This window comes from Eptatretus burgeri, chromosome 6, assembly GCF_056783735.1.
Source record: "Eptatretus burgeri isolate ZD-2024b chromosome 6, Ebu_testis_v1, whole genome shotgun sequence".
Taxonomy (NCBI): Eukaryota; Metazoa; Chordata; class Myxini; order Myxiniformes; family Myxinidae; genus Eptatretus; species Eptatretus burgeri.
This window is the reverse complement of record NC_140966.1, coordinates 59,909,509-59,924,821: the sequence shown is the minus strand read 5'-3', so window position 1 is coordinate 59,924,821 and position 15,313 is coordinate 59,909,509. Positions and strand designations below refer to the sequence as shown.

Below are 15,313 nucleotides of genomic sequence, written 5' to 3'. Positions count from 1 at the left end.
GCTGTGTGCTTGTCACTTGGCCGCCTGTGGCCCTCCGAGGTGGCCTTGTCCTGACGTCCAAGCTGTGCCCACTGCTGCCTCGGGCTTCCGGAAATTCAGACCGGCAAGTCTCAATGCAATTTTGTAGTTCTCAGACATTCTTTCTTGGCCACCCTGCCGTTTTAATGTGCTTTCTTGTTCTTAAACCGTAACTAGGGTGATGACCAAGATGGCCTTATACTGTCACCATCACAAGGCCTAATGTGAGAGGCCTTACACGTAAAGGCTGCTGCTTGATGTTCTATAGTGGCTGTATATGTTCTCGAGATCTCTTATACCGTCAAGGGTCACGAGTTGTGCACGAGGTCATTCACATGCACTGTGGCCTTCTTCTTGGTTTTGAGACCAAACATTTGAATGTTATGCCAACTGCCTACCTAGCCTTTTTTCCCGAATCATGTTAGGCCAAATCACTACACATCCGTGACATACAATATTATTAGCTTTAGAAGTTGCAATGTAGCGAGCATTCCAGGTTGCTTAAAATTTTTGGATTTCATTGGCGTGGGTATAAATGTAGGAAAAAAAAAAGTGTCTTTTGCTGCTGTGCACTTGTGACACTACATTTCAGAGCACGTTTTTGTCGTGTTGGAGCAGTCGAGAGCAAGGGTGTTACATTGACATCCGTAAGGATAATGTGCATAATTGGAGCATTGACTGCATGATGCATAAGATATATTTCAGACAATTTGTGACACAATTAATGCTCATTAAGCTTGCCCAGAAAAAAAAATTCACTTTTTTGTTGTTGTTGACACCGCAACATGAATGATGGAACAACATATCCCACACACTGGCTGTATCATCCCCGAGAGGTTGCCGCTAGTCTTCGGCTGGTTGCTCCTCTTGCTGGATGGGTGGTCAAATCTGTCCCAATGGGAGGTGAACAGGATTTGAACCACTGACCTTTAGGCTCCCAGGAGGGGAGAGCTAGTATGACCTCACATCTGGGTCGGGAACCTGTTTTCTTTTTAACAAGGTTAACGAGCTGCATTAGCCTGTAGCTTCAGTGTGCCAACTCATGTGGGCTAAAAATAATTGGGCTATGATTATTTTCTTTTCATTGATAGCATCATGATGATCTGCATCATTATGGCTTTGGCAGTCCATATATTATTCCTTCACCTTATGGCTGAAAGGTTTTGGATATTTCATCAGCAGGCCATTAGTCTTTTAAGAAGATGTCACGAGTCACAAATTGTTTACTACACAGAAACAAGGTAGAGAAAAAAAACAAAAACTTACTTGAAGACCAATTTATCGTAGCACCATGATAAGGCAATTGTGCTTCATGGTGAATTACGGAGACATCGAATCACCTCGGTAGTTGTAGGAGTGATCATTTGTTTGTGTACAATCCAACGACCAAGGATGTACCTGACTCCTGTAAAGTACAGCCGGATTCCTTGGTGTTGCTGACTATTGGCAGATGTTCGTATTACCCTTCAGAAATAGTATACACCACTTAGCCGACTAATTGTAACTTATTTATCCAATAGAATGTGCCGTGTCTGAACCAGAGATCAAATTAGGTTGATTGTGTCATGTGATGTCTCTTCCATTGGTTTCACATGGGTATGGGGAAGGCATGAAGAAACACTTTGACCAGAACATCCTTGTCGTAAATACAATAGTCTGGGCACGATTTGGTTTGTGGGCAAGACCAACTTGCCACCTTATTTCACACAAGTACATACATCTATCCTCGATAAGTGATTCCTTCCCTTTGCTGCATCAATATATTGTTCAGTCTGAAACATAAACTGCAAGAACAGCTGCCTGGAAGTGACATGAGATGAATTTTTCCATTCTTTCCCCAGAATCAAACCATTCGTGTATCCTTTTGAAGGCATACAGAAACACGATTGGTAATTGTGATTGGCAAGCCCAGGTCCAACATCTAAAGTGTCCAATGTGACCGTTACATTGCCATGGCAAAATCTGGACCAGGATTCCAAAACTTCATGATAACATTGCTCATCAGGTTAAGACATTACTTTCTGCTTACGGAGGAAATGCCAAATACCAACGTATCTTTCCCCGTCATACTCAACCTATTGGGTCAAGCATATGTACCTCGAGGTGTGTGTGTGTGTGTGTGTGTGTGTGTGTGTGTGTGTGTGTGTGTGTGTGTGTGTGTGTGTGTGTGTGTGTGTGTGTGTGTGTGTGTGTGTGTGTGTGTGTGTGTGTGTGTGTGTGTGTGTGTGTGTGTGTGTAAATTAGAACACGAACCTGGTTCACTTCAAACACAAACTCTTTGTAGTTCACATTTGTTTTCGGCAAACTGTGGGTCGCTGTGATGTTTGCTTCGGGGAAGCCAAGATAAACAAACATGAATCTAAACTCTCATCAAGTTTGCCTCATCCATTCTATTATGTCTTGCAGGTCCAGACTTTTTTTTTTTAAACCATAGTCCAAATTTAAAGTCAGATTCTCACTTCTCAGTTGAACTCAACTTTCCATCATGTGGTATGTAACGGGGCTTCGTCTTTGGAAACACAGAAAAGAGATCGATAGCTTCTTCTTCTTTTTCTTCATCTTCTTCTTCCTTTAAAATTTTCTGCTTCTCTTCTTCACCATATTCTTTTTCTTTTTTGTTCTTCTTGTTCTTGTTATTTTGGGGTTTTGATTGGGTGTCAATCGAAACCATTCAGGATCAAATTATTCACTTAGTGACACTCTACTTCATATTTTATTTCCAATATTATCTCCAGATCTTAGCTATTTGTGCCATCTTAGATACTGACTCACCATCATTTGATCTTACAGGTTTTTACCCCAATCAGCACTTTGGATTTTTATTTGCTTTTATAAAACCGGACAATGTGGCAGTTTTTCCCTATAGTGTATTATATAATGTTACAAATAGAGTACCTGCCCTGCGGGCGATCTTGTTCCAAGCATGCAACACGTTCTTCTGACACGTACCTTTATTTGGGTGGTGTATAGGTAACTGACAGCACTGTATAGGAAAAAATAAATAACCCGGGTTATGTGCATGAAGCAAAAACATACCTACTGCTTCTAATTCAAAACACCTCTCCACACTGTAAAAGGTAGTATAGGGACAGGAATACTGCACTGTAAATGGTGGAGACTTGTAATATCCTCCCCCACCTGGAGGTGGCGCTACACGATACACATTAACATAGAGAACTTGCATCCTCCTCTCCTCTCTCCCCCCAAGACCACCGGCAAAGATAAAAACTCCCCTATACATTAACTGGGGTCATGCTGATCCTATGTTGCAAGTCTGGATGTAATCGGCCCAGAACTGGAGGAAGAGTAGCGTGACAAACACACACAAACACACACATACACACACACACACACACACACACACACACACACACACACACACACACACACACACACACACACCGATCTGTGAATTATAGTAAGGATTATGGTTCACGTCAAAGCACACTGGTCTCTCCTTACGTCCTTGTCCTTTTTCCATGCAAACTATAGGCGTATGGAAGAATAAGGTAACGAATTATCAAAGAATAATATACTTACAGTGAGTGGGATGATGAGGAAATAAACGGACACAAACAAGTGGGTAAGTGAATGAATGGGAAAAGAGGAGAGAAGAGGAGAGTGAAGGAAATAGGGTGTCGTAGCCTCCAAGTAAAAAGATGTGCATGGGTGGAGTTAACGGGGTAAAAAAAAAATCTTTAGAGGGATGATCATGAGGAGGGAAGAAAGAGGACATGATGGTGGTATATTACTGTCTTGAAGCCCCAGAGGGAAGAATGGGACTATACTGACTCAGGGAATTTATTCCACAGGTGGGAGCAAGGAAAAACACAGGAAGGGAGATGAGCAGTAAGCTTGGATTTTGAAAAGTTCACAAAGAGATAGTTAATAGAAGAATGCTGTTGGCATCCTGGAGGGGTGAGGAGTGAAGGTCTCAAAGAGCTGGGGGAGTAACACCAGAAAAGAGGCAGTCGAGAACGGAGAGGCTGTAATGAGAGCAACATGAAGTTGAGAAGTAGCAACATTAAGCAACATTAAGAAGAGCAACATGAACATGAAGCAACATTAGAGAGAAGTAGCAGCATATTCAAAGTTGAGTGATTCACGAAATACAAGTCTGAAGACGACGATGGTTCACGAGCGGTATTTGACGATGTCGATTGTTTCAGAAGTCAAGGATGAGACAATGTGATAATGTTTCACCAAGTTATAAAAATGATCAACATGATGTAGTACGAGTGACCGGTTATTAGCTGCAAAATGTCCAAAACCCGGTTTCGTTCAACAACTTTCAAAATTTGACCTTTGAATTACCTTTAAAGGTCACAAAACAATGTTGTGGACATTAAAATAAGGAAACAGGATACGTGCTATAGCTTATTGGAGTGAGTTCGTCGAAGAAGGTCGAAAACCCGGTTTGATTCCCACAACTTTGAAAATTTAACCTTTGTAAATTTAACCTTTGTGGCCTTTAAAGGTCAAAGGTCAATGATTATGACCTTAGGTGCAAAACTTCCTCTGGAACATTCTAGGAACAATATAATGTCATATAGGCTATATGGCATTTCACACTCCTCAGATTATCCATACTTTGATGAAATCGGCATAAAAACAAACTTAAAGGGGGCGCCACGGGAAAGGTGTTCGAGATAGAGCAAAATGGTTTCAAGATTTTAGTTGGAGAATGAGCTCAAGATTATGCATAAAAATATTGTCATCCCAGCTCTCAAAGTTTGGGCGGTCATATGATTTTTATGTCAAAATTCGCAATTTTCTAAGCTTTTGACCTTGTGACCTTGACCTTGGGACGGAAATGAAAAATCGGACAACGACAAGTTTTAGATAATTCATTTTGCTATTCAAATACTGAAGAACCCATTCCATTCAGTCAATTCCCCGAGGAGAAGATAGATTTTTAATCCGACTACCCCCTAAAAATGGCTATTTTTGGGGCGTGGCTCCACCCACAATGGACGTAGCAAGCCCTCATCCAGGAAAACACAACTAGACATTGATATCGAACACATAACCAAGTTTCATCAAGATCGGATCAAAGTCCACGGAGTTATGCTCTGGAGAGACAGAAAGACAGACAGACAAGCCAGTAGGCGGACATGGGTAGTCGACTACCCAATAGAACCTGACGCGATGGGTCCGTTCGATGGGGAATGACCTGAGGATTAAGCACAAGAAAATTCATGATTCCAGCTTCAAGGGTTAATGCTGCAGATTGTTTTTTCGTTAAAATACCCCCACATTTAGAGGTTTTTTGGCCGTTACTAGGCAACGGAGGGGTCCATAGCAACAGTTCTTTCTCACACATAACTAGGACATACCATGAACCTACCATACCAGTTTCATGTATATCTGACTCATAGTCTCTGAGATATAACAAACTTCGTTTTTTCATTGTTTTCGACCAGGGTTCATTCAAAGTCTATCTTCTCCGACAGTTTTCATAGGATCCGGCTGGAAATTTTTGACAATATGGCTGAATGTACTGCCCACAATTGCTCGTGGCCCAATTTTTGATTTTCGAAAAAAAATAATTTTTTATGATTTTTCAAAAATTTCAAAGTCCCGTTGCTAGGCAACGGTGGTGTCCATAGCAATGGTTCTGATTTGCACACAACTAGGTCATGGTATGAACCTACCAATCAAGTTTCATCGAAATCGCCATTGTATTAACTGAAATCGCCATTTTAAATACTGATAATAAGGGTAGAACAAATCTCAAAAAAAAAAAAATTGAATTTTTTTTTTTTTCGACTAGATCGACAACCCAACAGACAGACAGACATACAGACAAACATATCAACGGAAATACTGATAATAAGGGTAGATCAAAAGAAAGAAAAAAATTTCGAAAAATGTTTTTTAGACTGGATCGCCGACCCAACAGACAGACAGACAGACATAACGATATAGTGGTCACTCTGGCTGGCGCTTGTGAACCAATAACTGAAAGTGTACAGATCTATTGAGATCAGATTATGAACCATGCTCTACACAGAGCGCCCGTGCTGCAGAAGCAGTTTCTCTGAATGGGGTTACAATCCTATATTGGGGCGCCACTCCCACACGGGAAGTCAAGGCAGGAATTTGGAATTTGGCCAATGTGCTAGTGATACTTTGCTTACTCTTCACGAAGAACACTATGGGATCTTTAAGATCCATCAAATAATTCTGGTAGACTGGATGCCAATTTCAGCATCCCAGATCCATTACATTTAATTTCTTTTCTTTTGATGATGTGTGCGTGTGCGTGCATGCGTACGTGCGTGCGTGCGTGCGTGCGTGCGTGCGTGCGTGTGTGTGTGTGTGTGTGTGTGTATACACACACCAAGCATGTCTCTGATCCACAATTGGTGGGAACAACAAATCAGATGTCACCAAATCAACTATCCCCAGGTGGTGAGGTCTTTATAATTGACCCCCCTGTTCTTCCAGCCAAAGAAAACTGCATAAATCAACTAAGAAAAGATACACAAGGTCACCCCTTTGCTGTTTCACACCCAGGACCCAGGTAGGGTTTGAAAGGGCAAGGGGCTTACTTTGTTTAGCTTCTCTTAGTTGCTTTATGTAGTTTTCTTTGGCTGGAAGAGAAAGGTGAGGGGAGTTAACACACACACACACACACACACACACACACACACACACACACACACACACACACACACACACACACACACACACACACACACACACACACACACACACACACACACACACACACACGCTGTTGACTTCTCCGTTGCCTTCAATGACCCTGCAATTCATGTAAAAACGAATGTTGATGTCTGCTGACATATGTATCCAGTATGCTCCTCAATGAGCCTTAGACAATGTGGGAAAATAGTAAAAAATAAAATAAAAAAAAGAGGTCAAACCATTACTTAAATATAATTTCAAAAGTTTATTTTCTTCACCATTGAAATGTTCAATAACAAATACTATAATATATATACAGTACATATATAATCACTCCATCGGTGGTTCTTTTACTGTTGGTGACATGCTTAGGAGCGAGGATGCTGTCTCATTGAGCTGAGCACTGAAAGCAGGCAACTACGTGGAAAATCTCACTTTTCAGCTGCGACCTCCACTGTCTCACCGAGTCTGCCTTTAGGAGCCGTTGGCCTGCTAAATGTGGCCTTTTTTCTGTCTAAACCCCCGACTGCGATTAACATAATTAGAGTGGCTCATGCCATACACATGTAAAGTAGGGGTGTGTGTGTGTGTGTGTGTGTGTGTGTGTGTGTGTGCGTGCGTGTGTGTGTGTGTGTGTGTGTGTGTGTGTGTGTGTGTGTGTGTGTGTGTGTGTGTGTGTGTGTGTGTGTGTGTGTGTTAATTGTATACACCACTCAGCCAAGCCAATGATAAAGTCAAAAAAGCTGGAAGCCAACGTCTACAATCTACAAGTGTCATCCTTCCATCTCATGTGAAGAATCATCTGGATTTCTTTCACTTGCAGTATGTTGCGCCCCCTTTCCTCGATCTCAACCTGAGCTTTGTCATAAATTTCCTGAATCTTCAGCAAATAATTCCGTTTACCAATGTGATGGATGCTTGAGACATCCCTTATAAAAGCTGTTTTTTCAGCAAAGTATTCCATGCCATATCCCAGCAGCCCTTGAGAGTTTCTTACACTTTATCCCTGGCTAGTATTCATCTGTCATATGAGTGACATATATAATCTGCAATTTTTTTAATAACAAACTTTTCAGAAGTTCTACTATAGATAAGCTGAATGTATGTTTTCTGTTTTGAAGTTTTCTGTTGGCCACGACGTGCTTGCTGCTGTCCACCCGTCCCCTCCCCCAGTCCAGCGCTTTTGTGCAGCCTTACACACAATGCCTATTGGCTTCTCAGAAGCTACATTGTCAGCTTAATTCTAATTCTTCAGCCAAAGACCTGTGGCCTATCCAGCGCAGCTTAATTCTAATGCTTCAGCCAAAGGCCTGTGGCCTATCCATTGCAGCTTAATTCTAATGCTTCAGCCAAAAACCGGTTGCCTATCCAATGTAGATTAATTGTAATGCATCCAGTTAAAAGCCTGCGGACTATCTTCCTCTCCAGATAGTGGTTTTGATGCATAAAGCCATTAATGTTTTGTGAGACCAGCTTCTAGAACTCCGTTTCTCTTTTTGATGCAAGCTCTCACGTCTGCTTCAGAGGCCTTCTAAACATAGGTGTTCTTCCAGATGCATCAGGTCTCACAGATTTAATCTTTTGCTGCCACTCTCGTGCTGACCAATGATTATTTCACACATTCAAAGCGAAAGTCAAGAGAAAATAATTGATCGTTGGGAAATCGCATGGACACTCATTCACTCTGGTTCTCGACCAACTGTATTTGAATGATATAGTCCGAAGTTGCTGTGCAGTTTCATGAAAATGCATGTTGTGGTTATTTTGTGCAATCTCAGTCGGATGATGGAAAATCATTTGGGCAGGGTTGATAAAAGGGGTTGGCACTGCAAGGTAAGGATCTTGCATCGTAAGATGGAGGGGGGACTCCCAGCTGAACAGCGAGCAAAAGTAGTAAAACGGAATGCAAAATGAGCCTCCATTCTCGCAGGCAGAGCCGAGCAATCCGGACATCCACCAAGCTGTCCTCCACAGCCTAATGACTGATTGGCTGAATTGAAAGCAACATATTGTGACAAATTTCGCCCTTGTGTGCTGCCACATGCGTGAATGGAATCGCGAGGGGATGATTGCGGGGGGAATAAGGGAGGGGTGAGCCAATGGGAAGAGGTGGGTGGGTGTTTCTTTGAGGTAAGCGAGTTGGGAAATGAGAGTAGAGCTGTTGTGAGAGGAATAGAAGAAGAAGAAAAAAAGCTGCTGGCAGAGTGGAAAGGAAGCATCAGAGGCCAAGACCTTCACCCAAAAGGGCGGCATGGAGTGGTCCTGTGCAATTGGAGAACGCTTGCTTCGGCAACCAGTCCCGAAGCAAAGATGGACAGGAAGAGAAAGCGAGCGAGATGATCGATGAGAAGGATAAGTAGCTGAGAGGTTGAGGGATGAAATTGTTTCCCACTCAACATTGATTTGATGGTTTTATAAAGGCCTCCGTGACTGCGACAATACCCACTCACTACAAGGCCAAAGCTGATTGACTATGAATAAGAGTTTATTTTGATCAGTTGCTGATTGTGAGTGGATGAGGAACAATTTCACATCGATGCGAAGCTTCCTGATATCACAAGGACATAGGGTTGGTCATTTGGCTGTTGGACGATGAAACGACAATTGCGTTGTCCTTGGTGTCCACAAGCCACAGCTCGGCACAGTTTCTACACAGTCAGGATGTTAGAGGTATTACCTGGAGGCAAAATGAGTAGGATAACAAAGGGTGGTGCAAAGAGGTGAAGGAGTAGAAGTTGAAGAAGAAGAATAAAAATTATGTTGAGTGCCATGCACAGTGGGAGACTTCCTGTGACCCAGTGGGGTTTCCTAGTAATCCAGCTAATCCTGCACACACCCACAGCAGCACGCATGGTGGCAAACCTCGGCCTAACGCCACCTGAACCTTCTGCCCTTGACTCCAAAACCAACAATTTCCCTCAAATTTTCTCCTACTTTGCACCTAGCTCCTGCACATCCTGTATGGTGGTGATACGTCTTTTTTTTTTTAACTTTTAACCTGATCGAAGGCTCTTCAAGGAGCTTGCACATACACAATATGTGCATTTACATGGACGACGAGGGGAATAGAAGAGAATGGATAAGTCGACACAGATTATGGGATATGAACCTTGGGACCCCAGCATCTTAAGTCGCGTGCTCAGACGGGGATGCCATTTAGGCCAAACAGTTTCTATAAGCTTACCTCTATCAACTTGTTGTTTTCAACCTGTAGGTTGTTTTGCTTTCAATATCTGCACAACCTACAAACATATCAGTAGTGGTCCATTCCATGGCTGTGCTTTCAGGGATCATTCAAATCGTTTGCAAGTGCAGATATTTCCACCTCTGTGGTTAACAACGTACACCGGCTGAGTGGTTAAGCCGGAGCGAAAGACATTTACACATTGCAATGTGATTTTATTTTATTTTTGGGTTTTTGATGTATAATAGCATTACACTCGTATAGTTTATTTTTCAACAAATCAATTCTCTGGAAAAAAAAAAGAGTTTAATCTTCAAAAGCCAATGTTCCAATGAGCTCGCACAATCCTTGCAATGCAATCAGTTGTGAGATCCGCACAGAAGAGACTGGATGGCGCTCCTGCACATCCGTATCGGTTGCTATGCCCTATGCATTAAAGCGATGTGGGCCATTAACCAGAATACCGCATCGTTTACCGCAGCGGGTGGTCGGCTCAGCGAAGAGATTGCTTACACCCAGAGCAAGCTCGGCCCTGACGGGCAGCTAAGCTTCCAAGCCCTCATCCAAACCCCGCGTCCTGAGAAAAGAGATGCTGCTGGAGTCCTGACGGCCGAGGCCTTAACCCAACACCTACGTTCGGCGAAGGCCGCGAGCCGCGTCACCGTCAGACTGTTTGGCAGGTAAGTCGACCAGCTGGTAAAATGTGACTTTTTGTTTTATCTGTTCTTGCTGAGTAGAGCGTTTGCATTTACGGCTGAATGTGTGGGGCATAGACCACGGAACCAATTTTGGCCAAAATAAATCTATGGGAGAATGAAGTGAGTGGAGAACATTATATTGAGCAGAACTTGTCAAAATTGATGGAGCCACAAAATCATTTGACAATTTATGTTAGGGAGTATGACAATAGGTCGGATTTGTAAGGGGGACAGATAAATGCTCGTGATAGAGTGCGGGGAGGAGAAGTGGGGGGGGGGGGTATAGATGCCTGTATTTGTACGTGAATGGATGGAGGTTAGTGGAGGTCAAGCCTCCTTTCCAAAACCTCACTCGGTATACTTTCCACCATTGAGACTGAGATTATTTGCAGGACCTGGGACCTGAACAGGATCTGCTACAAGGCTGGAATACCACTTACGGAGAATTACATCCTACAGCAGGTGAATATTTTTTTACTCACTTGTTTCTCACAACATTGTTATCATGATGCAAGACGATCAGGCCAAAATGTTTTTCTATATTGTCGGAGTAAGAGACTTGACGGTTGAAATGTAAAGGTAAATCAGAGCCACCAAAGTAATGGGGGGAATTGGTGAGGCCTTTCAGATTTCTTTCTGAGGTTTGAAGATTTGGCGATGTGAAAAGTGGAGACGACGGAGTTGGAGCTACCAAGGGTCATTAAAGGGGGCACGGTGGGCGGGATAAGTGGGGGTTGGGAGTGAAGCTAGGCAGGGAAAGCCAGGCTGCTTAGCCATCAAATGGGGCCGATTAAACTCTCACACTTTGACCAGGCACCGTGTGTTTTTGTAAATTCCTGCACCATTAGCAGCTGCCTGAAACCCCGACCAGGCGCTAACCCCCTCCGCACACCCTCAACCCTTCTCACTCGTGTTTGGTCGGCATTGTCCATTGGCAGGCCATGGAACGCCTAATCCCCTGCGTTGTGGTCACCCCCCTCGACTGCTTCTGGGACGGCGCAAAACTGCAGAGCGGCAAATTCTACTTGTCGTAAGTCTGCATGTGTGGGACTTAGCTTGATTGTTGGCATACAGCTGGGCACACTTGGGCTCATGTAAACAGTTGTTTTCTTGCTCATGTTTCCATGTGCTTCCCTTCCTTTCCTTGTGCATGATAGGCTGTTATACTGATTTGACTTTTCATGAAGGTTCCACTGGTATAACGTGACATGAAGCCTCCTATAGGGGATGGGCTGTGGTGTGTGATCCCTTGAAATTTATTGGACAATCGATTGACGTAGCGGTTACATTGGTACAATCTCCGTTTGTTTCTCACGCGTCATGAATAGTATAAGTTCCCACAGCAGTTTTGCTACGTGACGTACGCGTCCAAGTTCACCGTGCAGTCAATGTCCGGGAAATGTCATTTGTAAAGCTTCCGGGAGATGGCCTTGCCTTGCAATTACGCGCCGTTCTGGCAGAATGTACTTGCAATCGCTCCAAGGAAAGTTTTCATCCCAAAAGTGAAGTGACTCTCACCTCATGGCGCACTGAAGATCTGCAGCGTTTGCTTGATGTCCCTCAAAGCAATTCCTGACATTTTTTGGCACATCATTTGTTCTGGGGATCCGACATCCTGAAGTATTAGTAATCATGCCTCGAGAATGTCAAAGACAGTTCAAATCACATGAACTTAAATTTAGTAGCGGAATATGCTTTGTGCGATGTGAGCGAACGTCAAGCGCACCAGTGCACTGTAATCTTATGGCTGCTGTGATTTTTTTCAAGGTGTATGACATCATCTGTTGTTCCTATGGCTACGCTGATAGATCTTCTGCTAGTTTTGTCGAACACTTGACCATTGGTTGCTCTTTCAGTCAGTTTCCTAGTCCTGGTTAACTAACAAATTAACTAACAAAAGTTAATTTCACTGGTTGATTATTGTCACAGTTGTTTTGATTCCCATGGGTAAAAGTTTTATTGGTTTCCAGAGAAAACACTTCCTCTGGTTGCTTTATTGATAGTTCGTTTCACTGGCAGATCTTTTAGAAGTAAACTTCCCTATTCGATAATATCATCAGTAAGCTTTGTTCACCGATGCTGTCGGTTTGTTGTGCTGGTTGTCACGTGATGACCAAACTGTGATTCTGATCACCTTTCATCCAACAAGGACAAATTTACTAGAGCAATCTGGGAAACCATCCGTGAGTATTTTTTGATTGTAAAACCAATACATGCTCCAGGACTGACAGAAACGAAGCGAGCAACTGAAGAGTTGGGCGGGTAGTGCTAAAAAAGATGGAAGATGACGTCAATTGATGAGGGGTTCCCGAATACGTCCAGATGTTAGGGATGGGCTCAAAAAATTAGTATCGAGAGTCCTTTTAAACCCACAGTTTTCTTTGTAGCTCTGGCCTTGTGCAGGTTTCCATCCTGGATTGAAGGTTCACGTTCAAGGATGGCCTGCAGTTATTAGTAAAGCATTGAAACTTTTGCAGTACATATTGCATCAGCACTGTGGAAAGAACATCATGTGACTTGATCGAAGGCCTTTGCTTCTGCAGCCGTAGGGTGTGCGAAAAGTGCTAAATTCGGGAGTAATTTTACTACCCTTGCGGTTTTACCAGACTCGTATGGCTTGTAAAGTTCCCACGGTATGAAAGCCATTAGATAGGTTGTTTCTGACCTTCTTGTGAAAGGTCATAATGCAAATGGATACTTTTTTGCCACCAGTGAGGGAGACATTTTTGACTCCTGAAAGAGTTGGTGGTCTCTTTCTCACTGTATGTGCTGTACATGTGATCCAGGGAACACCAGCTTCGAGTATGGTTTCTTTTTTTTTAATGCGCACATCATGTTCGATTGATTTGCTTTGATAAGGGTTCGTTTGTGCAACATTGCAGCAGTTTTTGTTGCACATGGGACATGATCTTTAAAATTATGGAACATTCCCACCAGAGGTGGAATTTTCCCACGAGATGTGTAACTTTCTCCCATGAGATGAGGAATTCACAGGCCCTTCTGGGAGTTATGGGACCAGCACTCAGTTATAGGATCCAAGACGAAATTTGGTTTTGATGTCCTTCTACATTTACCACGTGATGACAGTTGGCCAGAGACCAAATTCGAAGTTTCAATGCATTTAACGTTAAGAATGATAATAATATGACTACAACGAGTGTAAGATTAGATAGCAAGAATATGATGACTTTCATGTGTTTGAGGAACAGAGCCATGCATTTCTAAGTCCCATGTTCTGCAAGCATGGGACTTCGAGTGCACACTTGAAATAGGTCAAAGAAAGTGAGATGGCTTGTGGAGACAGAGGGTGAGTTACAAGTAAAAGGTAGGGGGATGCAGGGAATGGAGTAGTTTGAAGGGAGGGATGAATTTGTGGAGTGATGGGGGTGGGAGGGAGAGGAGTTTTCACAAACGCGAGGAGTAGCATAACCAGTGCGGCACACAAAAGCGACTTCGCTTGGGCAGCGAGGCAAACTAAATGGCGGAGAAAGGCGCACTGTGGTGCTGCATGCCAAGCAGCCATGCTGTGGTGTGGGAATGCAAGCATTGGGGGCGGGATGAAGCAGGGGAATGGGTGTGGGGAGAAAAGGGTGTACTGGGGGGTGCTTCGGGCCTTGGGAGTTTTGATGAGGGTAGGGCTGGCAGAGATTGAACGAGACTAGTTTGGTGGGCTTTACTGTGCGAAACCTATTCTTTTTCAGTGTCATGTACCTTGCCATTGCCGAACTAACTCTGCAATCAGATTTAAAGATTGAAGTAGTCGGTAGTGGTTAGCATTTTCTGAAAGCATCGACGCATGGATGCAATGCTGGCTGCATGGTGCATTGCTGCACTGAGCAACATGCCACTGTAGATTTTTGGGAATTGTGTGGGATTCTGTCTTCATCGTAAATTCTTTCATCATTCTATGAGAGGTGATTGTTCATACTTTCCAGTTTCACTTTCTACGTCATCCCCTTGCAGAGGCTTCCAGTTTTGTTAATGCTCTATATGCCTTCGCATCTTTAATTATTTGCTTTTTCTAACTATGAAATAATGGTGTGTGGTAAACATGCTTCAATCATCCGAATCGATGCCCAATTTTGCATCACTTGCATCCGCTTTCAACCAGGAGTGCATTGGAATACCGGTGGACAAACTTGGACCCACAGGAACTCATTAGAGGTATGGAGGCCTTCCGAGACCTGTTGAACCTACGAGACCTGGAAGAGCTGCTGGAACGTGCACAAGTGGGCCGGGCTTATATGGACCGCCCATGCTTGGATCCGCAAGACCCGGGTTGTCCTGATAGCGCTCCCAACAAGCAGACTGGCCAGGTAACAGCAGTGTACTTCTGTCATGCTTCTTTCTTTTTATCAGGAAACATCCCATTTGTTTCCTGTTTTTTGTTTTTAGCCCCCCAACGATGAATCAGCACATTTGAGGGCTTAGATTTTGGGTCCTGTCAGTCCGTATGGTCATCCGTCTGGGCTTCCGTCCAAAGCCTCCACTTTAAAATGACTCGGATTTCTTTCAGATTCAGCCATGTATGCAATAATGTCTGAGTATGAGACATTTCAAACTATTTTGTGATCAGAGCCAATTCGGAAATTCAGGAATTATTGTTTTTTTTTTTTACAGGAGAGAATAGTACAGGATTGTATATGCTTTTGTGAACCATTGTTTATTTATATCCACTTAACCATCTCCACGACATGAATTATATATATATATATATATATATATATATATATATATATATATATATATATATATATATATA

At 43.1% G+C, this 15,313-nt stretch overlaps 1 protein-coding gene across 2 annotated transcripts in view; it reads left to right on the top strand.

Moving 5' to 3' along the window:
* LOC147024893 (protein patched homolog 2-like) overlaps positions 1 to 15,313 on the top strand; it is a 66,592-nt gene that overhangs the window by 10,683 nt on the left and 40,596 nt on the right. For both annotated transcript variants that reach the window (XM_085885257.1, XM_085885258.1), the window contains exons 4-7: positions 10,335 to 10,533; positions 10,944 to 11,013; positions 11,490 to 11,581; positions 14,663 to 14,867. In XM_085885257.1, coding sequence (XP_085741383.1) covers positions 10,335 to 10,533; positions 10,944 to 11,013; positions 11,490 to 11,581; positions 14,663 to 14,867 — 566 coding nt within the window. The remainder of the gene's footprint in view (positions 1 to 10,334; positions 10,534 to 10,943; positions 11,014 to 11,489; positions 11,582 to 14,662; positions 14,868 to 15,313) is intronic.